The 18,926-nt window shown below is 59.0% G+C and overlaps 1 protein-coding gene across 3 annotated transcripts; it reads left to right on the forward strand.

Annotated features, from left to right (window-relative positions):
• Positions 1 to 3,504: 3,504 nt before the first annotated feature.
• On the forward strand, positions 3,505 to 18,356 carry SELENON (selenoprotein N). 3 transcript variants are annotated; one of them, XM_075995329.1, is made up of 13 exons: positions 3,505 to 3,687; positions 4,284 to 4,401; positions 7,394 to 7,527; positions 9,932 to 10,141; positions 10,317 to 10,441; positions 10,925 to 11,062; positions 12,546 to 12,627; positions 12,797 to 12,985; positions 13,208 to 13,313; positions 14,416 to 14,528; positions 14,620 to 14,721; positions 16,108 to 16,314; positions 16,401 to 18,356. In XM_075995329.1, exons 1-12 carry the CDS (start codon positions 3,505 to 3,507, stop codon positions 16,276 to 16,278), a joined length of 1,671 nt encoding a protein of 556 aa, XP_075851444.1. In that variant the 3' UTR covers positions 16,279 to 16,314; positions 16,401 to 18,356. The 3 variants fall into 3 exon arrangements, with proteins under 3 accessions (XP_075851444.1, XP_075851440.1, XP_075851448.1); XM_075995325.1 differs by having other exon boundaries at positions 16,108 to 18,356; XM_075995333.1 differs by lacking the exon at positions 9,932 to 10,141 and having other exon boundaries at positions 16,108 to 18,356.
• The last annotated feature ends 570 nt before the right edge of the window (positions 18,357 to 18,926 follow it).

An 18,926-nucleotide genomic window follows, 5' to 3' on the forward strand; every position in this document is an offset into this window, starting at 1 on the left:
AAAAAAAAAAGTCACATGTTGTCACCCTCCTGCTTAAAACCTTTGAATGGTATCACAACATATTTCAAATGAAGCTTGTTCCATGGCCTGCGAGATTCTCATGCCCTGCCTCTGTCACCAAGTTTTCTGCTGCTACTCTCTCCTTAGCTCACCGTGGCTTCTTTGTGTTTCCTGAACACCCCAAGCTTGTTTACACCTCAGGGCCTTTGCACTTGCTATTCCCGCTTCTCTCTGCCCGGGATGCCCTGAAATGCCCTTGTTTGTGTATCTATTGCCTCCCTTGTAGTCCTAGTAGAATATTCAGCCCCAAGAGAGGACATCCCTCGTCTGTCTTCACTCCCGTGTTCCCAGGCCAAGAATCACTCCTGGCACATAGGAGGGAATTAGTTCCTTGAGAGGCCCATGTGGTCCAGGCTTAAGCTACTCCTAGAGTGGCACTAGAAGCCTCAGTTTCCCCAAGAGACCCTTTGCTCCCAAATGCTTGTCCTAGTATTGGCTGCCAAGATGTTAGGGGTTGTGTTTGGGGAAAATCACCTGCCTCTCCAGGGTCCCAGATAAAGAGAAACACAAAAATTAGAGCCACATGAGCCTCTCCCTGGCTTAAGCCTGTCCCTGGCAAAGCCAGAGCGCAAAACCCTAATTGGATTTTACTCCCTGGAGAGCAGCAGCGCCCCCTGCAGGAGCGAGTGTGCCCCAGGGAGACAGGAGGCAGAAGAGGCTGCTCCCAGAGGGCTGGCAGGGTTTGTGCGTGAGAGAGAGAGAAAAAGCCATGGACACTCCAGCTCATGCCCCTGGACCTTTGCCTCTGCTGTTCCCACCCTCTGGAATGTTCTTCCCTGGCTGCTGTGACTGGCAACCTCCTGAACTCAAGGCCCAGCCAGACCTCCTCTCTGTGAAGCCTCCTCTGAGCCCTCCTGACAGCTGGGGACCCTTCTCTGTGCACCCCCTCCCTCAGGGCGCTTACCCTGGGGGAGGAGGTGTCCATTGACTCGTCTAGAAGAGCAGAAAGTCTGCTTTGCTCTCCAATGGACCCCTGACCTCCAGAACAAAGCATAGTAGACCCTCAATAAATATTTGTTGACCGGATGAATGAGTTCCCTGCTAACCTCCGAGATCCTCAAGGTCATGACCAACACATCACTTACCTTGCTGTGGTTTCCATGTGCTGCCAGTTCCCAAATGCCACCCTTGCCCATGGGGGGATCCAGAAAAAAGGTCGCAAAGATATTCTATAGGGCCATCCCTGGCTAGAACTGCCCACTGGCCCAAACTCTCAAATCTCTGATCTGCCCAGGGTCTTGGTTTGGAGACAAGCCCTCCCGGGAAGGGTGCCAAGCAGCAGGAACCTGGCCCTGCCCCACTGCCAGTGCCCAGAGCTGACTGTCCTCAAAGCTGGACTCCAGACCTCAGGACTGTCCTCTTCCCAGAGCCTTGCTGACCTGAGCCAAGTCTCACAAACCCACCCTGCTCTGCACCCTGTGGAACTTTGAGAGGCACCCCCACCCCAGCAAGCCCCAGAAGCCCATCTCTTCAGTGCTGGGCAGCAGGGACCAGTGGAACATCTGTGTCTTTAACAAAAAGCAAGTGTAAAAAATAAACGTAATCTGGCAAAGAAAACTTCCCTTGTTTATTTTCCAGGGGCCTTAGCTCATCAATCTTCCCCTCCCAACCTGCTTTGTGCTCTGTTAGTTTGCTTCCTGATAGAACAGAATTTGGTTTCCTAATAGCATCTGTCCTATGCGGGGTGTCCCCAAACATTAGCAATAATGACGTGGAAGTGGCACATTTGGAAATCTTGACACCAGATGTCAGGCCCTTGGTGGGTCGCTCTGAGGACATGGGGCCAGAGGACAGGGCAAGAGCTGGGTTGAGCCCACAACCCTGGAAGGTCCCTGGAGTCATTCATCCAACACACAGCAGAGTGCTCATTATGTGCCAAGCCCTGTGCAGCGCTGGGAAGACAGGGCCCTGCCTGTATGGTGCTGCCATCACTGGCTACCAAAGGACAGAATTGGCTGGGTGCAGTGGCTTACACCTATAATCCTAGCACTCTGGGAGGCCGAAATGGGAGGATCGCTCGAGGTCAGGCATTTTAGACCAGCCTGAGCAAGAGCGAGACTCTATCTCTACTAAAAATAGAAAAATTAGCGGGGACATGGTGGTGCATGCCTGTAGTCCCAGCTACTCAGGAGGCTGAGGCAGGAGGATCGCTTGAGCCCAGGAGTTTGAGATTGCTGTGAGCTAGGCTGACACCACAGCACTCTAGCTTGGACAACAATGTGAGACTCTGTGTCAAAAAAAAAGAAAAGAATTGTCCATAGAGACAAACCTCCTGCCACCAAGTCAGTCAGCTGGGCCATCCCCTGGGACGTGTGACAGACAGACCTGAGTACCTGGGTGCCAGAGCTCAGGCAAGCAACCCTTACCTCTCCAGGCAGCTTTAGAACAAAATGAGACAACATTGTAAATCGCCCAAGTCCAAGTCCAACACACACTGGGTGTTTAGTACCCATCAGACCCCCCAGGTTCCAAGACCGACAGGTGCACAAGCACTGGGGGGGGGTCGCATCTGCAAGGGCGGGGGCTGCTCGCTCCCTGGGCTCAGAGTCGCTGTCTAGAGGCTCCTGCAGCTGCCGCCCTCTCCTGGGACACTGCGGACAGAGCCATCCCTGGGGCTCCTGGGGGCCTTGGTACAATGGAGGGGACCCCCAAGGAACCTGGCTCCTGGGGATTGACAGAAAATGTTTCCTCAAACTCCACCTACCCCCTACCGCAGGCCCCCCGCCAAGGATGCCTCCTGCAGGGGAGAGGGTGTCTGGTAACCTCTGCAGCCTCGCCATGCCCAGGAGGGCCCCTTCCCGCCCCTCCCTATGGATGAGGACACTGGGCCCAGGAGGGGAGGGCTTGGGGGCTGGGCCACTTGTGCCTGGGAAAAGGTGGTTCTCGTAACTGAGACAACTGCAGAAGTGGCCCTCCAACTGGACGGCGACGGGAAGGAATTTCTTTTTATGTTCCTTGTAGATGACTTAAGAAATGTTAGAAACCAGGGGGGTAAGGACGGAGGTGGGTGCCCTCAGCGGCTGGAGGACAGGCTGTGCCCTCCCCTGGCCTCCCTCGCACCTGCCCACTGAGGTGCACCTGGCGCCCTCCCCGCAGGACCCCGCAGGACGTGTGGCCCTCCGCCCACTCGGCCCCAGCCCTCCTTTGTCCCATCCCGCGGCTGGAGCTGACGGGCCGCAGGGCCTGCGTTAGGTTTGGGAAACTGCGGAACAGGAAGGAGGCGCGGAGAGGCGGGCAGGGGCCCGGCGGTCCTCCGCGGGCGGCGCGGGCGCGCTCGGCACCCACCGGCGCCCACTGCGGACGAGCCCCGCGCCAGGCGCCGCCCGGGTCCGCGGGGCCGCCCGGGGCAGACCCCGCCCGCGCCCTCGGCCGCCCCGCCCCCGGCCCCGCCCGCGCCGGCCGCCAGTCGCGTCCGGGCCGCCCGAGCCGCCGCGAGCCGCCGCCATGGGCCGGGCCCGGCCGGGCGAGCGCGGGCGGCGCAGCCCCAGCCCCGGCCCCGGCCCCGCCGCGCCCCCGCGCCGCCGCGCCCGCACCCTGGCGCTGCTCGGGGCCCTGCTGGCCGCCGCCGCCGCCGCCGCCGTCCGGGCCTGCGCCCGCCACGCCGAGGCCCAGGCGGCTGCGCGGCAGGTCCGGGCCGGGCGGGCCAGGCGGGGACCCGGGGACCGGGCGTGGGGGATGGAGGGGGATGTGGAGGGGGAGGGCGCCTGGGAAGAGGGTGGGGTGCGGTCGGCAAGGGTGGGCGGGAGGGGCAGCGGGGACTTGGAAGGACTGATGCAGAGGCGGCGAAAGGAGTGGCCGGTGTGAGGCTTAGCCGGGACAGGCTGGAGGGGCGCAGTCCAGAGAGCCGACCTGGACGGTGGACACAAAGTCATAGAGTGAAGCTGGGACTGGGAGAATCTGGGGGGCACCAGGGAGCTGGGACAGTGGGGAGGAGAGACAGGAGACGACAGTGGGTGCAAGAAGTAGGACAGAACCGGGATGGGGAGACTGGGAGGGGCTTAAGGAGCGGACAGCAGATGAAGCAGGGACCAGGAGGGGCTGCAAGGGGGACTGGGGGCTCTGGGGCAGTTCAGAGGTGACATTGGTAGATGGACCAGGAGTATTGAGAGAGCTCAGGAAGATGGTGGTGGGAGCTGCTCCATCAGGAAGCAGCTGCCCGTTTGGGGACAGGGAGACACTGGCATCCAGCCGATGCTCAGCCCTGGTCCCTTCCTCCCAAGCAGGAATCTGCGCTGAAGGCCCTGGGGACAGAAGGCCTTTTCCTCTTTTCTTCCTTGGACACTGACCAGGATATGTACATCAGCCCCGAAGAGTTCAAGCCCATTGCCGAGAAGCTGACAGGTACCCCGAGAGGCTGGTGGCTGGGACGGAGGGAAGATCATGGGTCTCTGTGGCCTGGGCTCCTCTCCATTCTAGCACTTTCTAGCTATTGGCTTGGGTGTGCTTGAGAACCCCTGAGCCTGTTTTCCTCATGTTTGTGCGTAATAACATTTCTTGGCCACCTCCTAGATGCCAGACATCACTTTAAGCACTTCCTGTGGGTGTGTTCCTTAAACCTCACAATAGCCCTGTGAGATGGACACTGCCATGACCCCTGTGTTTGTAGTTTGGGAGACAAAGGCACAGGCAGGTTTACCAACTTGCCCAAGCTAGAAAGGTGGGGAGCACGGGCTATAACCTGGGTATTCTAGCTCCAGGATCCTGCACCATCTCACAGGTTTGAGGATGAGAGAGAATCTAATCACTGTAGGGTGACCAATATGCAGCAGATATTCAATAAACAGGAGCCATAACTGTTACTACTACATCTGAAACTCTGCTTAGCTGGTGTCAGACTGGTGTCCCATTCTTTTTTTTTTTTTTTTAAGACAGAATCTCACTCTGTTGCCTGGGCTAGAATATAGTGGCATCAGCCCTAGCTCACAGCAACCTCAAACTCCTAGGCTCAAGCAATTCTTCTACTTCATCCTCCCAAGTACCTGGGACTACAGGTGTGCACCACCATGCCCAGCTAATTTTTTCTATATATTTTTAGTTGTCCAGCTAATTTCTTTCTATTTTTCATAGAGATGGGGTCTCACTCTTGCTCAGGCTGGTCTTAAACTCCTGAGCTCAAAGAGTCCTCCCACTTCCTCCCTAGAGTGCTAGGATTACAAGCATGAGCCACCAGCTAATTTTTAAAATTTTTTGTAGAGACACGGTCTCACTATGTTGCTGAGCTGGTTTTGAACTCCTGGCCTCAAGTGATCCTCCCACCTTGGCCTCCCAAAGTGCTAGGAATACAGGCATGAGCCACCGCACTGGCCCTGTCCCACTCTCGCTATTCATTTTGCCTAGTTGTAGTCAGTGTTTTTGTTTTTGTTGTTGTTTTTGTGTGTTTTGGTAAAGAGGAAGGTAGGAAACATTCTAATGAATTATAAAATGCTTCTCTTACTGTCTCCCTTCCCCAACTCTGTGTCCATTTCCCTCCTACTTGTCATGACATTCTTGAACTTGTGCTCTTGGTCACCTACTTGTTACCCAGCGTGTGTGGCACAAGTCAATCAATGGATGGGAAGGGCAGGAGCAGAGGCCAGCTGCTCTCCGCTGCGTGAGAACAAAGATGGTTGTGGGCCTTGTGTGTTTCAGGCGTGGGTTGGGTAACCCAGCGACCTGTGATCGCCGCTAGAGAAGGAAGGTCAGATGAAAAATGCTAATCTGCTGGAGGGATAGGTATCCATGTGTGTCAGTGTCTCAGCGGCAGGTAGTTGTGTTGTGAGAGCAGACGGGTGGATAAACAGGTCATCCCTGTGGCTTTGCTTTTACCTCTTATTTGCATACACTTCTCTGCACATTAGCACGGCCGCCTCTGTGTGTCTTTATGGCCAGAGACTGAGAGTTCCCTCATAATGACATGTTAGCAAAGCCTGCTGGGCTTCAGGGCACTTTAAATGTTTTTCACATAAATCTTTTTCTCTATCAGGGGAAAAGAATCCCGTTATTACCTCGAGGCTATGAGTGCAAAAGTGGACCAAGTTTTGAGAAATTAAAGGGAGGGAAAATCATATCCAAGCAGGAAATAGAGGCAAACTGTTCTATTTGGTAGAGTTATGAATGTGTTTAATTTTTCTGCCTTGCACCTTAAACATTTTACAAATTGCCTGTATTGAGCAAATGTTACCTATAAGTCAGGAAATAAAACTTTTTATTAGAAAGCCAAAGGGCTATAAAATGTTGAGTATCATTGTTAATAATTATCTGTAATAGCGGTAAGATAATTGAATAGTCAAGGCAGACTTGTAACCCTGCACATCCTATTGTCCCCTTCCTCTCAGATCTCCAGAGTGGTGTGTTTTGGAAGTCCTCCTGCACCGACTTACACATGCAGAAATAACAGTGAATCTTTAGAACAGGGGTTTGCCTGGGAGCAGCTGTGGAGCGCTAATTAAATGGGCAGTTTCCTGACTCTGGTCCTTTTAGATTCCAATTCACTAGGTCCATGGAGGGTTCTGGGCTTCTGCAGTTTAAAGAGCCATCCTGGGTGATTCTGAGGACACCCTGGTTGAGAGCTGCTTCTAATGCATCCTCTCAGCCCGCGAGCCAGCGAGTCTACACACGCTAGGCGTCGTCTCCGCACCAGGACCCTGCCACGGGGGCGCAGACAGGACGAGACCTACCCCTTTATTCTGTTATCGGTGCCTATTAGTCATCCTCTTTGAAATGGGCTTCATTTCTCCCTTCAACCTTCACAATGACTACCTCCACACTTGAAAGACGGCAGATTGTCAGAGTTCTGAGCAGGAAAAGATCTGAGACATCAAATTCAGCCGGCCCCTTCCTATTACAGACGGGGCAGTGAGCTACCCAGAAAAGCAGAGACAGGCGGGTCTCCTCTGTCCCAAACCCTCGCTCCGTGACGCCGCAGACAGCCTGAGTCTGCTTCTCGCTTTGATTCATTATTCCGGATTCCCTCGACTGAGTCCCGCTCAGTCCCAGGAGACCCAGGTCGGGTCATGGTTAATGGTGGGTGTAGAGTGAAACAGGCCTGGGTTTGAATCCTGACTCCCGCACTGCCTAGCTGTGTGCCCCTGGGGAAGTGATGTCACTTCTCTGAGCCTCTGCTTTCTCCTCTGTAAAAGGAGTTGGTAATAATGTTGTGATCTGCCTCCTGGGGCTACTGTAAAACTACAATGTGATACACTGGTTGTTCCTTTGGCGATTGGTAGCCATTACCTGGGCTCCAGGCCTGGCTCCCTTAATCACCAGCTGATGTGGATGTCCTGAGAGAGGGGAGGGCCGCGGGCAGGGGGCAGGCGGCAGGGGCAGGGCCTCTCTAGTAGCCTGTGTCTCACAGGGTCAACGCCTGCAGCCAGCTACGAGGACGAAGGGCTGCCCGCTGATCCCAGTGAGGAGACGCTCACCATAGAAGCCCGATTCCAGCCTCTGCTCCTGGAGACCATGACCAAGAGCAAAGATGGCTTCCTCGGGGTGAGTTCAGGGTGGGGGTGGGCCCACAGACGGCAGGATCACCTTTGAGCACTGGCCTCCTGAGGGCGGGTCTGTGCTCTGTTCCTCTGTCCCTCCTCTGTCTGCTGCCCTCTGTGTGCCCATCGAGCCAGGCCCATGCCAGGCCCCAACGTCCCTGGGGTGTGCGGCCATCCCTGCTGTCCAGGCACACAGTCTGGGGGGAGCAGGAGACAGAAGCATCAGCCTCACCCCAGATGAGGGGATCTGGGACGGCTTCCTGGAGGGAGTGGTGTCTGACAGGCTGCAGGGCGAGGGGGGCTCAGCCGGGCTGACCGCAGGCGTAGGAGGGTGCTGAGGAGGGAAATGCAAGTGCAGGTGAGACCCTGTGAATGCACTGCCTCACCTGTGACGATCATGACTTTCTGCACGGCCACCTTTCCCCCCAGGCCTCTGGCAGGGTGTCTGGTACCTGACAGGCCCTCTGCTGAACTCTGATGAGCTAGACCTGAGATTCGGTCCCTGGTGGGGGATGCAGGGTGACAAAGAATCCTGAGGAGGTGAGGGTAGGGTTTGGGCAAATGCTATCCTTACCAGCACCCCCTAACCCAAGCCCCGTGGGGAAGGTCTGCAGCCCATCGCAGACGAAGGCACCTGAGACCCTGCCTGTCGTGTGAGCTCTCCTGCCCTCTTCTCTTTGCTTCCCTGCCCCGGCCAGTCACCGCTGTCTTCCAGCCGCGAGCCTTCTCACGTGCTGTTCCCTCTGCCAGGGGCTGTCTCTTTGCGCTGCCCATACCTCGGCCGAAAGGCCACTTACACGAACACAGGCCTGAAGGCAGGAAGTGCCAGGGCAGTCAGCGAGGCCAGACGGCTGGTTTGGCCGGACCCTGGTCATGCGGGACGTGCAGGGGCATCGTCGTCAGTGGGGCTGGGAGAGAAGCTGCCTGCCTTTGGCCTTTGTTCTGCAGCAGTTGGGTACCATCACGGAGGTTTAAAGAAGAGTTTTCTCATCAGATCTGGGCTTCCCGGCTGGCAGAGGGGTGGGGGCCAGCGTGTAGCAGGGAGAGCAGTCCCCAGAGGGGGCACTGGTGCTGGAGGGCATAGCCTGCACGGAGGGTCCTGGGAAAGGAAAGGCAGGGCGTGGCTGCGATGGGAAGTGGGGGTGGGGAGGAGTCGGGGAGGACTCTGGCTTCCAGTGGTATCTGGTGACCAGGTACATGGTAGGCCACTTACCCAGATGCATGGGAATGCCTGGGGTGGGGGAGAGAATGGGGTCAATCTGGACATGTTGAAGTCAAAGTGCCCGGGGGACGTCCAGGGGAGAGTCTAGTAAGTGGTCAGAAATTCAGGTTTGACCTTCCACGGAAAGGTCTGGAGTGAAGATGGGTTTGGCAGCGATGGGCCTGTCCGAGCAGAGGAGTCCTGCATGGAGCAGCAAGAATAGTGCGGGCAGGTGCCTGGGCCACACATGCACTCACAGGGGACAGGGCAGGAGCAGCACTGCCAGCCCTGGCCCTCCCTTGCAGAGCCCCGCAGAGCCCTTACCCACAGCTCCCTGCAGGGGTGGCAGCCTGGGAGCAGGACCCGGTGGGTGGGCTCTGAGCCTGCCTGTTAAATCCCTCTAAGCCGGAGCTCCCTGCACACCTGTCCTCCCACCTCCACCATGGAGGCGGGGAAGGGGGATGGAACCTGGACAGGTTTCTGAGCCCTGTCCCTACTGCCCATCAGCTCACCAGACAGAGGCCCGGGGCAAGGACGCGGGCTGAGGGAAGGCCTTTAGCTCGCAGGGCCCGGCCAGCACGGGCCGGGCTGCACCTGAGGCAGGGCCCTCGGTGGGGGGGGGGGGCATTCTTCCCCTCCTCTGTGGTCTCATCATTGACCCTAGAAACTTCATCCACAACATGTTACCTGCCCGCTCCCCAGACTCCGTTCCAGACCCAGACTCTGAGCTCACCAGTGGGACACCGGCCCCTGGAGCAGACAAAGAGAGGGGGTAGGGGTGGAGAGCAAGGCCAGTGGAGGGGTGAGGAAGCCGGGCAGCATCGCGGTTGTTCTGCCGGCCGAGCCAAGGATGGAGGCAGGAGCATGTGAGACTCAGAGCTCCACCCGCCCCCAGTCCTGGGTGGCCCCCTGGCCCCTCCCTCAGCTCCCTGCCCTGGAGCAGCTGCTCTGGGGGGGACTGCACCTGGGTGGGCCACTGAGGATCTGCTTCTTGGGCTGGGGCCGGAGAGGGTGTGATGAGCCACTGTCTGGCAAGATGTTTCCAAGCTTGTGGTCGTCACCAGAGCAGGAGCCTCTCCAGGGTCCCTCTGCTTCCGTGGCCTGTGGGCTGGCTCAGGGCTCAAAGAAGACCTCCACCCACACATGGGACAGGAGACCCCAGAGTCGGGGTTCTCGGTGCCCCAGAGCCTCGGCTTTCCCCGCCCAGGTCTCGCACCTCGCCCTGTCCGGCCTCCGCAACTGGACGACCGCAGCCTTGCCAAGTGCAGTGTTCGCCGCGCGCCACTTCCAGCCCTTCCTCCCCCCTGCGGGCCAGGAGCTGGGCGAGCCCTGGTGGATCATCCCCAGCGAGCTGAGCGTCTTCACTGGCTATCTGTCCAACAACCGCTTCTACCCGCCGCCACCCAAGGGCAAGGAGGTGACAGCAGCGTGATGGGACCCGGGGCCTCTGCCCCAGCCCAGTAGGGGCCCCTCCTGTCTGTGCCTGGACCCCGGTGCCAGGCCTGCCCCACCTGCTGTCCTACCTCCCCCTGGACATGCCCTGCCCGCCCCAGGGCCCAGCAAGCCAGTGCGGTCTGTACTCTGTCCCCCAGGTCATCATCCACCGGCTCCTGAGCATGTTCCACCCTCGGCCCTTCGTGAAGACCCGCTTTGCCCCTCAGGGGGCCGTGGCCTGCCTGACGGCCATCAGCAGCTTCTACTACACTGTGATGTTCCGGTGAGGGTCCTCGCAGCCCAGCCTGGGACTTCAGGGCAGCACAAAGGGCACCACACTAGGAGGGGGACCCGGCTTGAGGCGCCCAACTCCACCACTTCCCCGCCTGTGGTCTCGGGCAAGCGGCTTTGGCTCTCCGGGCCTCAGTTTCCTCATCGGTGTACCCTTGTAGGGCACATGAGAATTCAGAGAGAAAAGCTGTGCTTTGCAGGGGCTGGTGGCCGTGATTGTGTCATCCGCATAGAAGGGGGCAGGGACACCCGGACATGCACACTGGCTAGAAGCTGCGGGAACTCAGGGGAGGCTCAAAGCAAGGCTTCCGGGCTGGGCTTGAAGGATGAGCAGCATTTGGAGGGGTGCACACCTGCTCCCCAGCCCATGCACCCCTTCCTCCCCTGCCCTCTCCTCCACGAGGGAGTCCAGCCAAGGACCCCCAGGCTCTGGGGAGACGGGGTGGCTCTTGCCAGCAGGTGCCCTTCCCTGCAGGATCCACGCCGAGTTCCAGCTCAGCGAGCCGCCCGACTTCCCCTTTTGGTTCTCCCCTGGCCAGTTCACCGGCCACGTCATCCTCTCCAAAGATGCCACCCACGTCCGTGACTTCCGGCTCTTCGTGCCCAACCACAGGTGACAACTTTGGCCTGGCCCAGCCTGGGCACCCTGCCGCAATGTGGCCTGTCCCCGGCTCCAGGAGCTCAGAAGCAGAGGCCTCCGGAGCCAGCTGGGAGCTTACCCAGGAGCAGGCAGCACAGGGCAGGCTGGGGGGCACCCCACCACCCAGCCAGCATCTCCCAGGCCCTCTGTGGGCCTGGCCCTCCCTCCGTGCCTGGGACCCAGTGAGCAGCCAGCAGCCCCTCCCTGAAGCTGCTGCCTCCCCCCTTCGTACTGCTGACAGACCCCAGACAGACAGACCCACAGCCTGCTCGTGCCGAGGGGACACCAGCAGGTGGGCAGGGACCCGGCTGGTCAGGATCCAGGAAGGCTTCCCAGAGGAAGCGGCATCTAAGCAGAGCCCTGCAGTTGGGAGGGTTTAGCCAGGCAGAGGGAACAGCACACGCAAAGGCCGGGTGTAGGCCCTCCACAGCCGCGGGGCCCTGGAGGGGCTTCTGGGACAGCTCTGTGCCCACCACCTGCCTGTCTGCCTGACCTGCTCAGTTAGCCACCTGTCAGCAGAGCAGGGGACCCAGGAGGCTCTGGCTTCACGTTTTTCCAGATTCTTCCCTGATAGCAAGTGGCTGTCTCACAGGCCTGAGTGACCCCTGTACAGGGACAAGACCTGGGCTGGGAGCCAGGAGGCCCATTGGTAAATCTCAGCTATGCATCAATGGGCTGCATGGCTGTGGGCAAAGCCCTGGCCCTCCTTGTGCCTCAGTTTCCCCATCTGCCAGATGGGAGACTAACTCCTGGCCTGTTTCACCCACAGAGCAGGAGGGGACGGTCCACACAGCCTGGGGAGAGAGGCACACCTGCGTCTGACCCAGGGTAGTTTGGGTGGGAGATGGGGAGGGGGCCCTAGAGGAGATAGGACAGAAAGAGAGAGGCAGCGATCGGCCTGGGGACCGGCTGCTCCTGGGCCTGTGTCTGAGGCCGTGGGGACTGCCCATCTGCTCTGAGGGCACCCGGCACGCCTGCCCTGCTTTGCCTGCAGTGGCTGCGGGTGGTTGTCAGTCCTGGGGCTCCCCCGTGTGGCGAATCTGCAGATCGCACCGTTCAGGCCAGACCCCTGCTGTCCTGGAGGCTGGAGAGGGAGCAGAGGAGCCGCAGGGACAGCAGTGCCCACTCTGTGTCCTGCGGAGAGGCACGGACCATCTCTCTGCCTCGAAGGGTCGTGGGCAGTACATGAGAGTGACCGTGACAGACTTGTGAACTGGAAGGGGCTGGGCAGTGGGGGGCCATGTGGTTCCAGTGCGCTAGGAGAGGCGGCCTGGGAGGGGTGAGAGCCCGGGCTCTGCAGCCCAAGTCCCGCTGGCTCTGAGAATGGGGATTGGCCTTGCAAAGCCTCCGTCCTCTCATCCATAGAATGGGGACTGTCGTGTGGCCTAAGGAAAATAAAGTCTGACATGGTTAAAGGGCTCTGACGGTGATGTTGCTCTGCCCTGGCCGTCCCCAGGTCCCTGAACGTGGACATGGAGTGGCTGTACGGGGCCAGCGAAAGCAGCAACATGGAGGTGGACATCGGCTACGTACCCCAGGTGAGCACGCAGGTAGTTCCCACCCAGGTAGGCCCAGCTGCAGGGCCCTACCCTTCCCCGCCTCCCACCTGCCCGCCTCTGCATGAGTGGCTATCCTCGAGGGTCCCTCAGTACCCCGTGATGCTTCCTGCCCGTCTGAGGCGTGCCTCACTGCTGACCTCTGGCCCAGATGGAGCTGGAGGCCACGGGCCCCTCGGTGCCCTCCATGATCTTAGATGAAGACGGGAACATGATCGACAGCCGCCTGCCCTCGGGTGAGCCCCTCCAGTTCGTGTTTGAGGAGATCGAGTGGCAGCAGGAGCTGAGCTGGGAGGAGGCTGCCCGGCGCCTGGAGGTGGCCATGTATCCCTTCAAGAAGGTGAGGCTGGGCAGGGGCGAAGGCCAGAGCCGGGCTGTGGAGCGGCAGGTGGGCACGGGTACCGCAGCCTGTGCCCACTGGTCCTCCCTCTGCCATCCAGCGCTTGGAGGAGGTGTCCCCCTCACACACACGCACACAGACACACACACTCGCTGCACACTCACCGCCCAGGTGGGACCCAGCCGAGCACAGTAGCTTCCCTCTGTCTCGGCTTGGCCCCAGGTCACCTACCTGCCGTTCGCTGAGGCCTTTGACCGAGCCCAGGCCGAGCACAAGCTGGTGCACTCGATCCTGCTGTGGGGGGCCCTGGACGACCAGTCCTGCTGAGGTGAGGGCCGGCCCGTTCTGAGGGAAAGGGGGAACGCCACAGCTTGTGGGGTGCAGGAGGCTCTGAGACCAACAGGACTGTCCTGTTGGAGCCATGACAGACATGGGACCACTCAGGGCAGGGGTGTGGGGTGGGGTCTTGGGGGTTTCTATGCTGAGCCCAGAGGAAGCTACTGGATGCAGAAGAAAGGGCCCTGGAAGACTGGGTTCAAACTCAGCCCCTTCCAGCTTGGTAACCTTGACCAAGTAACTTTTCCTCCCTGAGCCTCAGTTTGGTCCACAGTAAAAGGGGGTAACATACTTCCCTCCCAGAGTGGTGGTCATGGCCACGAAAGGGCCTGGTACTCTGTAAAGTGCTATCCACGAGTGAGAGAGAAAACAGTGCCAACGTTCTCGGCATGGTTACTTAAAATAATTTTAATAAAAAGGAAAAAAACAGTGCCGGAGGCTGGCATTGCATGGCCTTATTGGGAAAATTCATCAAAGACTGGCTGAATGCAAAGTTCTTTGGGTGTCCAGCAGTGGGTACAAACCTGCGTAGTGGGAGGCCAGGCGCTGGTGTGCACTGAGAGGAGGGATGCCAGAAGGGTCCCTGCCCTCAGGGAGCACCCAGTGGAGTGTAGAAGACAGGCATTGGATGAATAAGTACGAGCCCAGAGTGGCACAAAGACTGTACAACTGGGGGGTCAGGGAAGTCTTCCTGGAGAAAGAGACATTTAAGCTGAGACTTTGAAGGATGAGTAGGAGTTTGCTAAGTGACAGGAGGAAGAGTGTCTGGGTAGAGGAACAGTCTGTGCAAAGGCCCTGGGGCACAGAGAGTTCAATGGATTTAAGAAGTTGTCACTGGCTACAAGCCCCTGGGACGGATAGAACCCCTACTCCAAATCTCAGCCCAGGATGCCAGAATAGTATTGATATTGATTTCAGCTACCATCTATTCAGCACCTACTCCATGGCAGGTTCTTTGAATCTGTTATTTCACCTGGGTGCCGAGACCGTTCTCCAGCCAGGAGGTTTACCCAGAGCAAGATTATTGCTGGTTGAAATTCCGAGTAAGACGTGGGGGCTCCTCACCCTTCTGGTCTTTTCCTCTCCCTGAACAGGTTCGGGGCGGACTCTCCGGGAGACGGTCCTGGAAAGTTCGCCCATCCTCGCCCTCCTTAATGAGAGCTTCATCAGCACCTGGTCCCTGGTGAAGGAGCTGGAGGAGCTGCAGGTGAGCGGGCCGGTGGGCAGGAGCCGCCCTGTGGTAGACCTAGAACAGTGAGGGGACCGAGGCATCAGGAGTGTGCCACCTGTCCCCGCAGAATAACCAGGAGAACGCGTCCCACAAGAAGCTGGCCGGTCTGCACCTGGAGAAGTACAGCTTCCCCGTGGAGATGCTGATCTGCCTGCCCAATGGCACTGTGGTAGGCGCCCCGGCCCCCGCCTGGGCCAGGCACCGCAGGCTCTAACGCTTCCTGGCTGTGAAGTCCCCAGCTGGCCTCCTAACCCGGTTGGGCCTCGGTTATCGCGTCTATGAATAGGAATCGTGATGTGGGAGTTGTGCTTGGGGACTATGCATCAGTGAGCGTTGTCCAGTAGCACGGCCCACACATCCCCACGTGACACAGGCTCCGTGGACGGAAACGTGGCCCAGAAGGGAAGCCCTGGGATGGAAGGAGAGGGAGGAGCCGGGCCTTGGGACAGAGAGGACCAGGGTTCAAGACCCCATCTCTCTCTATGGGCCCCTTTTACATGCCACTCACTGGGGCCTCACTGCAGCTTTGGGAGCTGGATGATCACAAACGCCCACTTACAAACAAGGGACACAGGACTCAAAAAGGTTCAGACTTGGCAAAAGTTGCAGACAATTAAGTGCGGCTGGTTTTGAACCCAGGCCTCCCCATGAGCCTCAGATCTCCTGCTCTTCTGATTGAAGCTGCCCCTTACCCTGAGGTCCCAGGGTGTGGTCAGGGTGGGACTCGGGGCTGTAGGAGGGTGGCACCCTCCTTGGGACCCCAGGGCGGGCGCAGTCTGGGAGCTGGGGCTGGCACGGGAGAGGCGTCCAGCGAGTCCAGCGAGGGCTTGTGTGGAGGAAAGGGCGCCAGCAGGAGGCTTCTGCTGTCCCGGGCTCAGGGTGATGACTCGGTGTGGGGAACGGGGAGGAGTGGCCTGGAGGCCGGGGCCAAGCCCCTCGCTCCCCTCCACTGGCTCCCATGCTGGAGCCAGCCCAGGACCTGCGGACACAGAGATGGCAGACGGGACCCTGCCTGGGGACTCTGTCTGACACGCAGTCCCCGGCTCTCCTGTCGGTGCGTTTGCTCATCCACTCATCTGTCCCTGTCCTGGGCACCTGCTCGGTGCCAGGCTCTTTGCACAAAGACAGAGACGCAGCTCTGCCCTAAGGAGCTCGCTACTGAAGCGGGGACGGGCGGGGATCTGGCCGTCCATGTGTGGGCATTTTGGCAGAAGTCAAAATGTTCAGAGGTCACAGGAACAGAGGAGAGAGAAGTCATTTTGGGGGACAGGGGGCGGAGGGGTAGTGGAAAAGGATGTTGGAAGGAGTTAGGTTTCGCCTAAGGGACAAGGGGGGAGGAGCTCCAAGTCAGGGCCCCAGAGGCAGCCCTGGGGTCGGGATCTGGTGAGCTCATGGCAGCACCGCGCGCCTGTCTCCTCCCTCGGAGCAAGGACGCCAAGGCTCGAGAGTGGCTGCTTCTCTCGGGACAGCACAAGCAGCCATAGAGCAGAGGGCAGAGGGCACAGGGAGCCTGGGGACCCCCCGCCCCGCTCCCCTCACCCAGCCCTTCTCCCAGGTCCACCACATCAACGCCAACTACTTCCTGGACATCACCTCCATGAAGCCCGAGGACGTCGAGAACAACGTCTTCAGCTTCTCGTCCACCTTTGAAGACCCGTCCACGGCCACCTACATGCAGTTCTTGAAAGAGGGACTCCGGCGTGGCCTGCCCCTGCTCCAGCCCTAGACAGCCTGCTGGGGGTGACAGGGACAGGCCCTCATGGCCCAGAGCCAGAGTGGTCCACGGCCCAGGACACACGTCAGACTCTGCCCTACCCCGCCCCACTCGTAGGCCACCTTGTGAGTGAGGTCGACGGAGGGTGGCCATCCCAGCTTTGCCCCATGGTGGTGGTAGACGGGGGGTACCTGGGCTGACCAGGTGGATCAGCCTCTAGCTCTGGCTGCCACCATCGGCCTTTCCTACCCATCTGGCTCCAGAAGCTGCTTGGGACCCCGTCCCAGATCGGGACCTGGGTTATCTCCTTGGACGTCACCTGGCCAGTCACATAGTCCAGGCCCTTGTGAGGTGAAGAGCAGGAGAGAGGAGTGGGCAGGGAACACAGGGCCACCGCTCTCTCTCTCCTTGCTTTCGCTCCCAGGCCCCAAAACATCAGGAAGCCCCGGCCGGGGGGCCAGGCTGCCCCGGCAGCAGCACTTCTATTTGTCTAGAGCCTTCTTTCCTGGCCGTGCCCCAGGCTGTCCTCCCGTGCCTGATGTCCCCAGCTGGGGTCAGTGTCAGCTGGAGACAGCCTTCTGGAGCCTCTGGGCAGACGCTCCTTCAGAAGTGGAGACCACGCTGCGCCCAGGCCACGCCACTCACCCAGTGCCGGGGCCCAGCGCCGAGGTCGGGACTTGCGGGGGGGGCGGGGGGCGGCCAGGCAGTGCACTGTAAGGCAGGCTCCGCCTTTAGCAAGGGGGTCCACCGAGGGGACTCGGTACCCTCCCACGGCCTATCCCGGGCCCCAACCCACGGGAGGACAGCCCAGCCGAAGAACACAGCCTCCTGGCCCCGGCTGCCCCAGACCGAGGCTGACGGTGGGTGGCCGCTGACTCTCCTCAGCCACGCGGGGGCTTTGGGCCACACCCTGAGCCATTGACCACGGCCAGTCTCTATTTTATACATGCAGAAAAGTGTTTTTACATGGCCTTTCTTACAGTTTGTAGGTATTTTTATAACTCCCGTGCCGAGGAGAAGGAAGGGGGTAGTGGCTTCCCCTGGCAGCAGCCCCATGACGGCTGGGTCTGAAATCCTAGATGGACGCAGCTCGATGCCCTTGCAGTTGCCACACGGGAAGAAGTATTCCTCCCTTCCTTCTCCTCTTCCAGCTTTTTAAAAAACAGTCCCCAGAGGATCAATGTACTCAGGGGGCCGCTCCATCCTGTCCTCCACTCAGGCCCACGAGGTGCGATTGGACTTCCTTTCCTTAAGGCCTTGAAGTCAGGCTGCCCCCACACCCAGTCCTCCCCGCCCTCGCCCCGCCGGGGCTCACCCCACCTGTCTCCCTGCAGAGGAAGGAGGAAGGTAGCCCTGCACCTGCCGTGGGGACGTCCCCTGAGCCTTCCTCACAACCCCCCCACACTTGTTCTTAATTTTGTGTCAAGTATGAGAGGAGTCAGTCTTCATCAGTCTGTCCGAGGACCTTCTAACACCACGTGTATTTCCTTACTTGGTCCTCACAACAAGCCTGCGACGTGGATGCTGTTCGTCGTTCCCATTTTGCAGACGAAGAAACTTGAGTCTCAGGGAAGTGAAGTGGCTTTCCCGAGGTCACTCAGAGTGGCAGAGTTGAGATTCAAACCCACATGTGACTCCCAAGCCTGTGTCTTGACTTGGGGGTGTTGTGTTTGGCTCTGCACCTGCACCCCTCTCCCTGCCTGTCTTCCTGGTGTGGAAAGGACAGCCTTGAACTGGGGCATCTCGGCGATCTCCAGCGCAGCCAGTTCTGTGTCCTGTGGGGGGCAGTGCTTCGTGCTCCTTGCGCGAGGGCGGGCACCAGAGCCTCCCACAGCCTCCACCATCTGGCAGGCTCTGAGCCCGCGCCCTGAGCCTCCCACCCCAGCGGGCCTCTACTGTTGCTCGGAGGAATGAGGGGCAACGCCACTTCCGTCCGTGTAAGGCGCTGATTGCGTGGGTTTTCTGAACTCATCTTCCTCTGATGCCTCTGCCTGGCCCCCACCGTGTCTCAAGGCTGCCCTCTTGTCACCCCTCTGCCGCTTCCTTCCCCTGTCCCTTACATGTCCTATAATAAAATTAAAGAGACTAGAGTGGTTCTAAGTGCTTTTCCTTTGAGTGGGGTGTGGCTCCGTTCTGTCCTGTGGTCCAACTCCTCCCCCGGTGGGGTTGGTTTGGCAGATGGACAAGGGAGTTCGCTGGGGTAGATTGGAGCCGGAACGCTTCTGGGGACTACATTATTTGTCACTAGAGGGCTTGAGTGACTTGCCCAAAATAAATTTGTGATAGAGCAAGTGGTGGGACTTACTATTTTGAGAATCTGGTGCTCTGTGTTGAGGAAGATCCTAAAGTTAAAGCCATGTCTTAGAAGCAGAGCCTGAGACAGGCTTGAGGTGATTTTTTTTTTAAATGAACCTCAAGAAAACCCCGTAAAAGAAGGATTGAAGCAGAAGAGGGAAAGGAAAAATGCTGACCAGGGACAGAGTCTCAGCCTAGCCTTGGCCTGATCCACAGGGTAAGGTCTCAGGGGCATAAACCACACTGCAAAGTTGAACCAGCTTTTTGTACCTTGTATCAAGTGGTCATTGGCTCGGGAGAGGGAGTAAATCCCCAGGTTAGGGGGCTTCATTCTCCGTCCTGCATCCTCACCCAGCAAAGACGGC

Source organism: Microcebus murinus, chromosome 2, assembly GCF_040939455.1.
Source record: "Microcebus murinus isolate Inina chromosome 2, M.murinus_Inina_mat1.0, whole genome shotgun sequence".
Classification (NCBI taxonomy): domain Eukaryota; kingdom Metazoa; phylum Chordata; class Mammalia; order Primates; family Cheirogaleidae; genus Microcebus; species Microcebus murinus.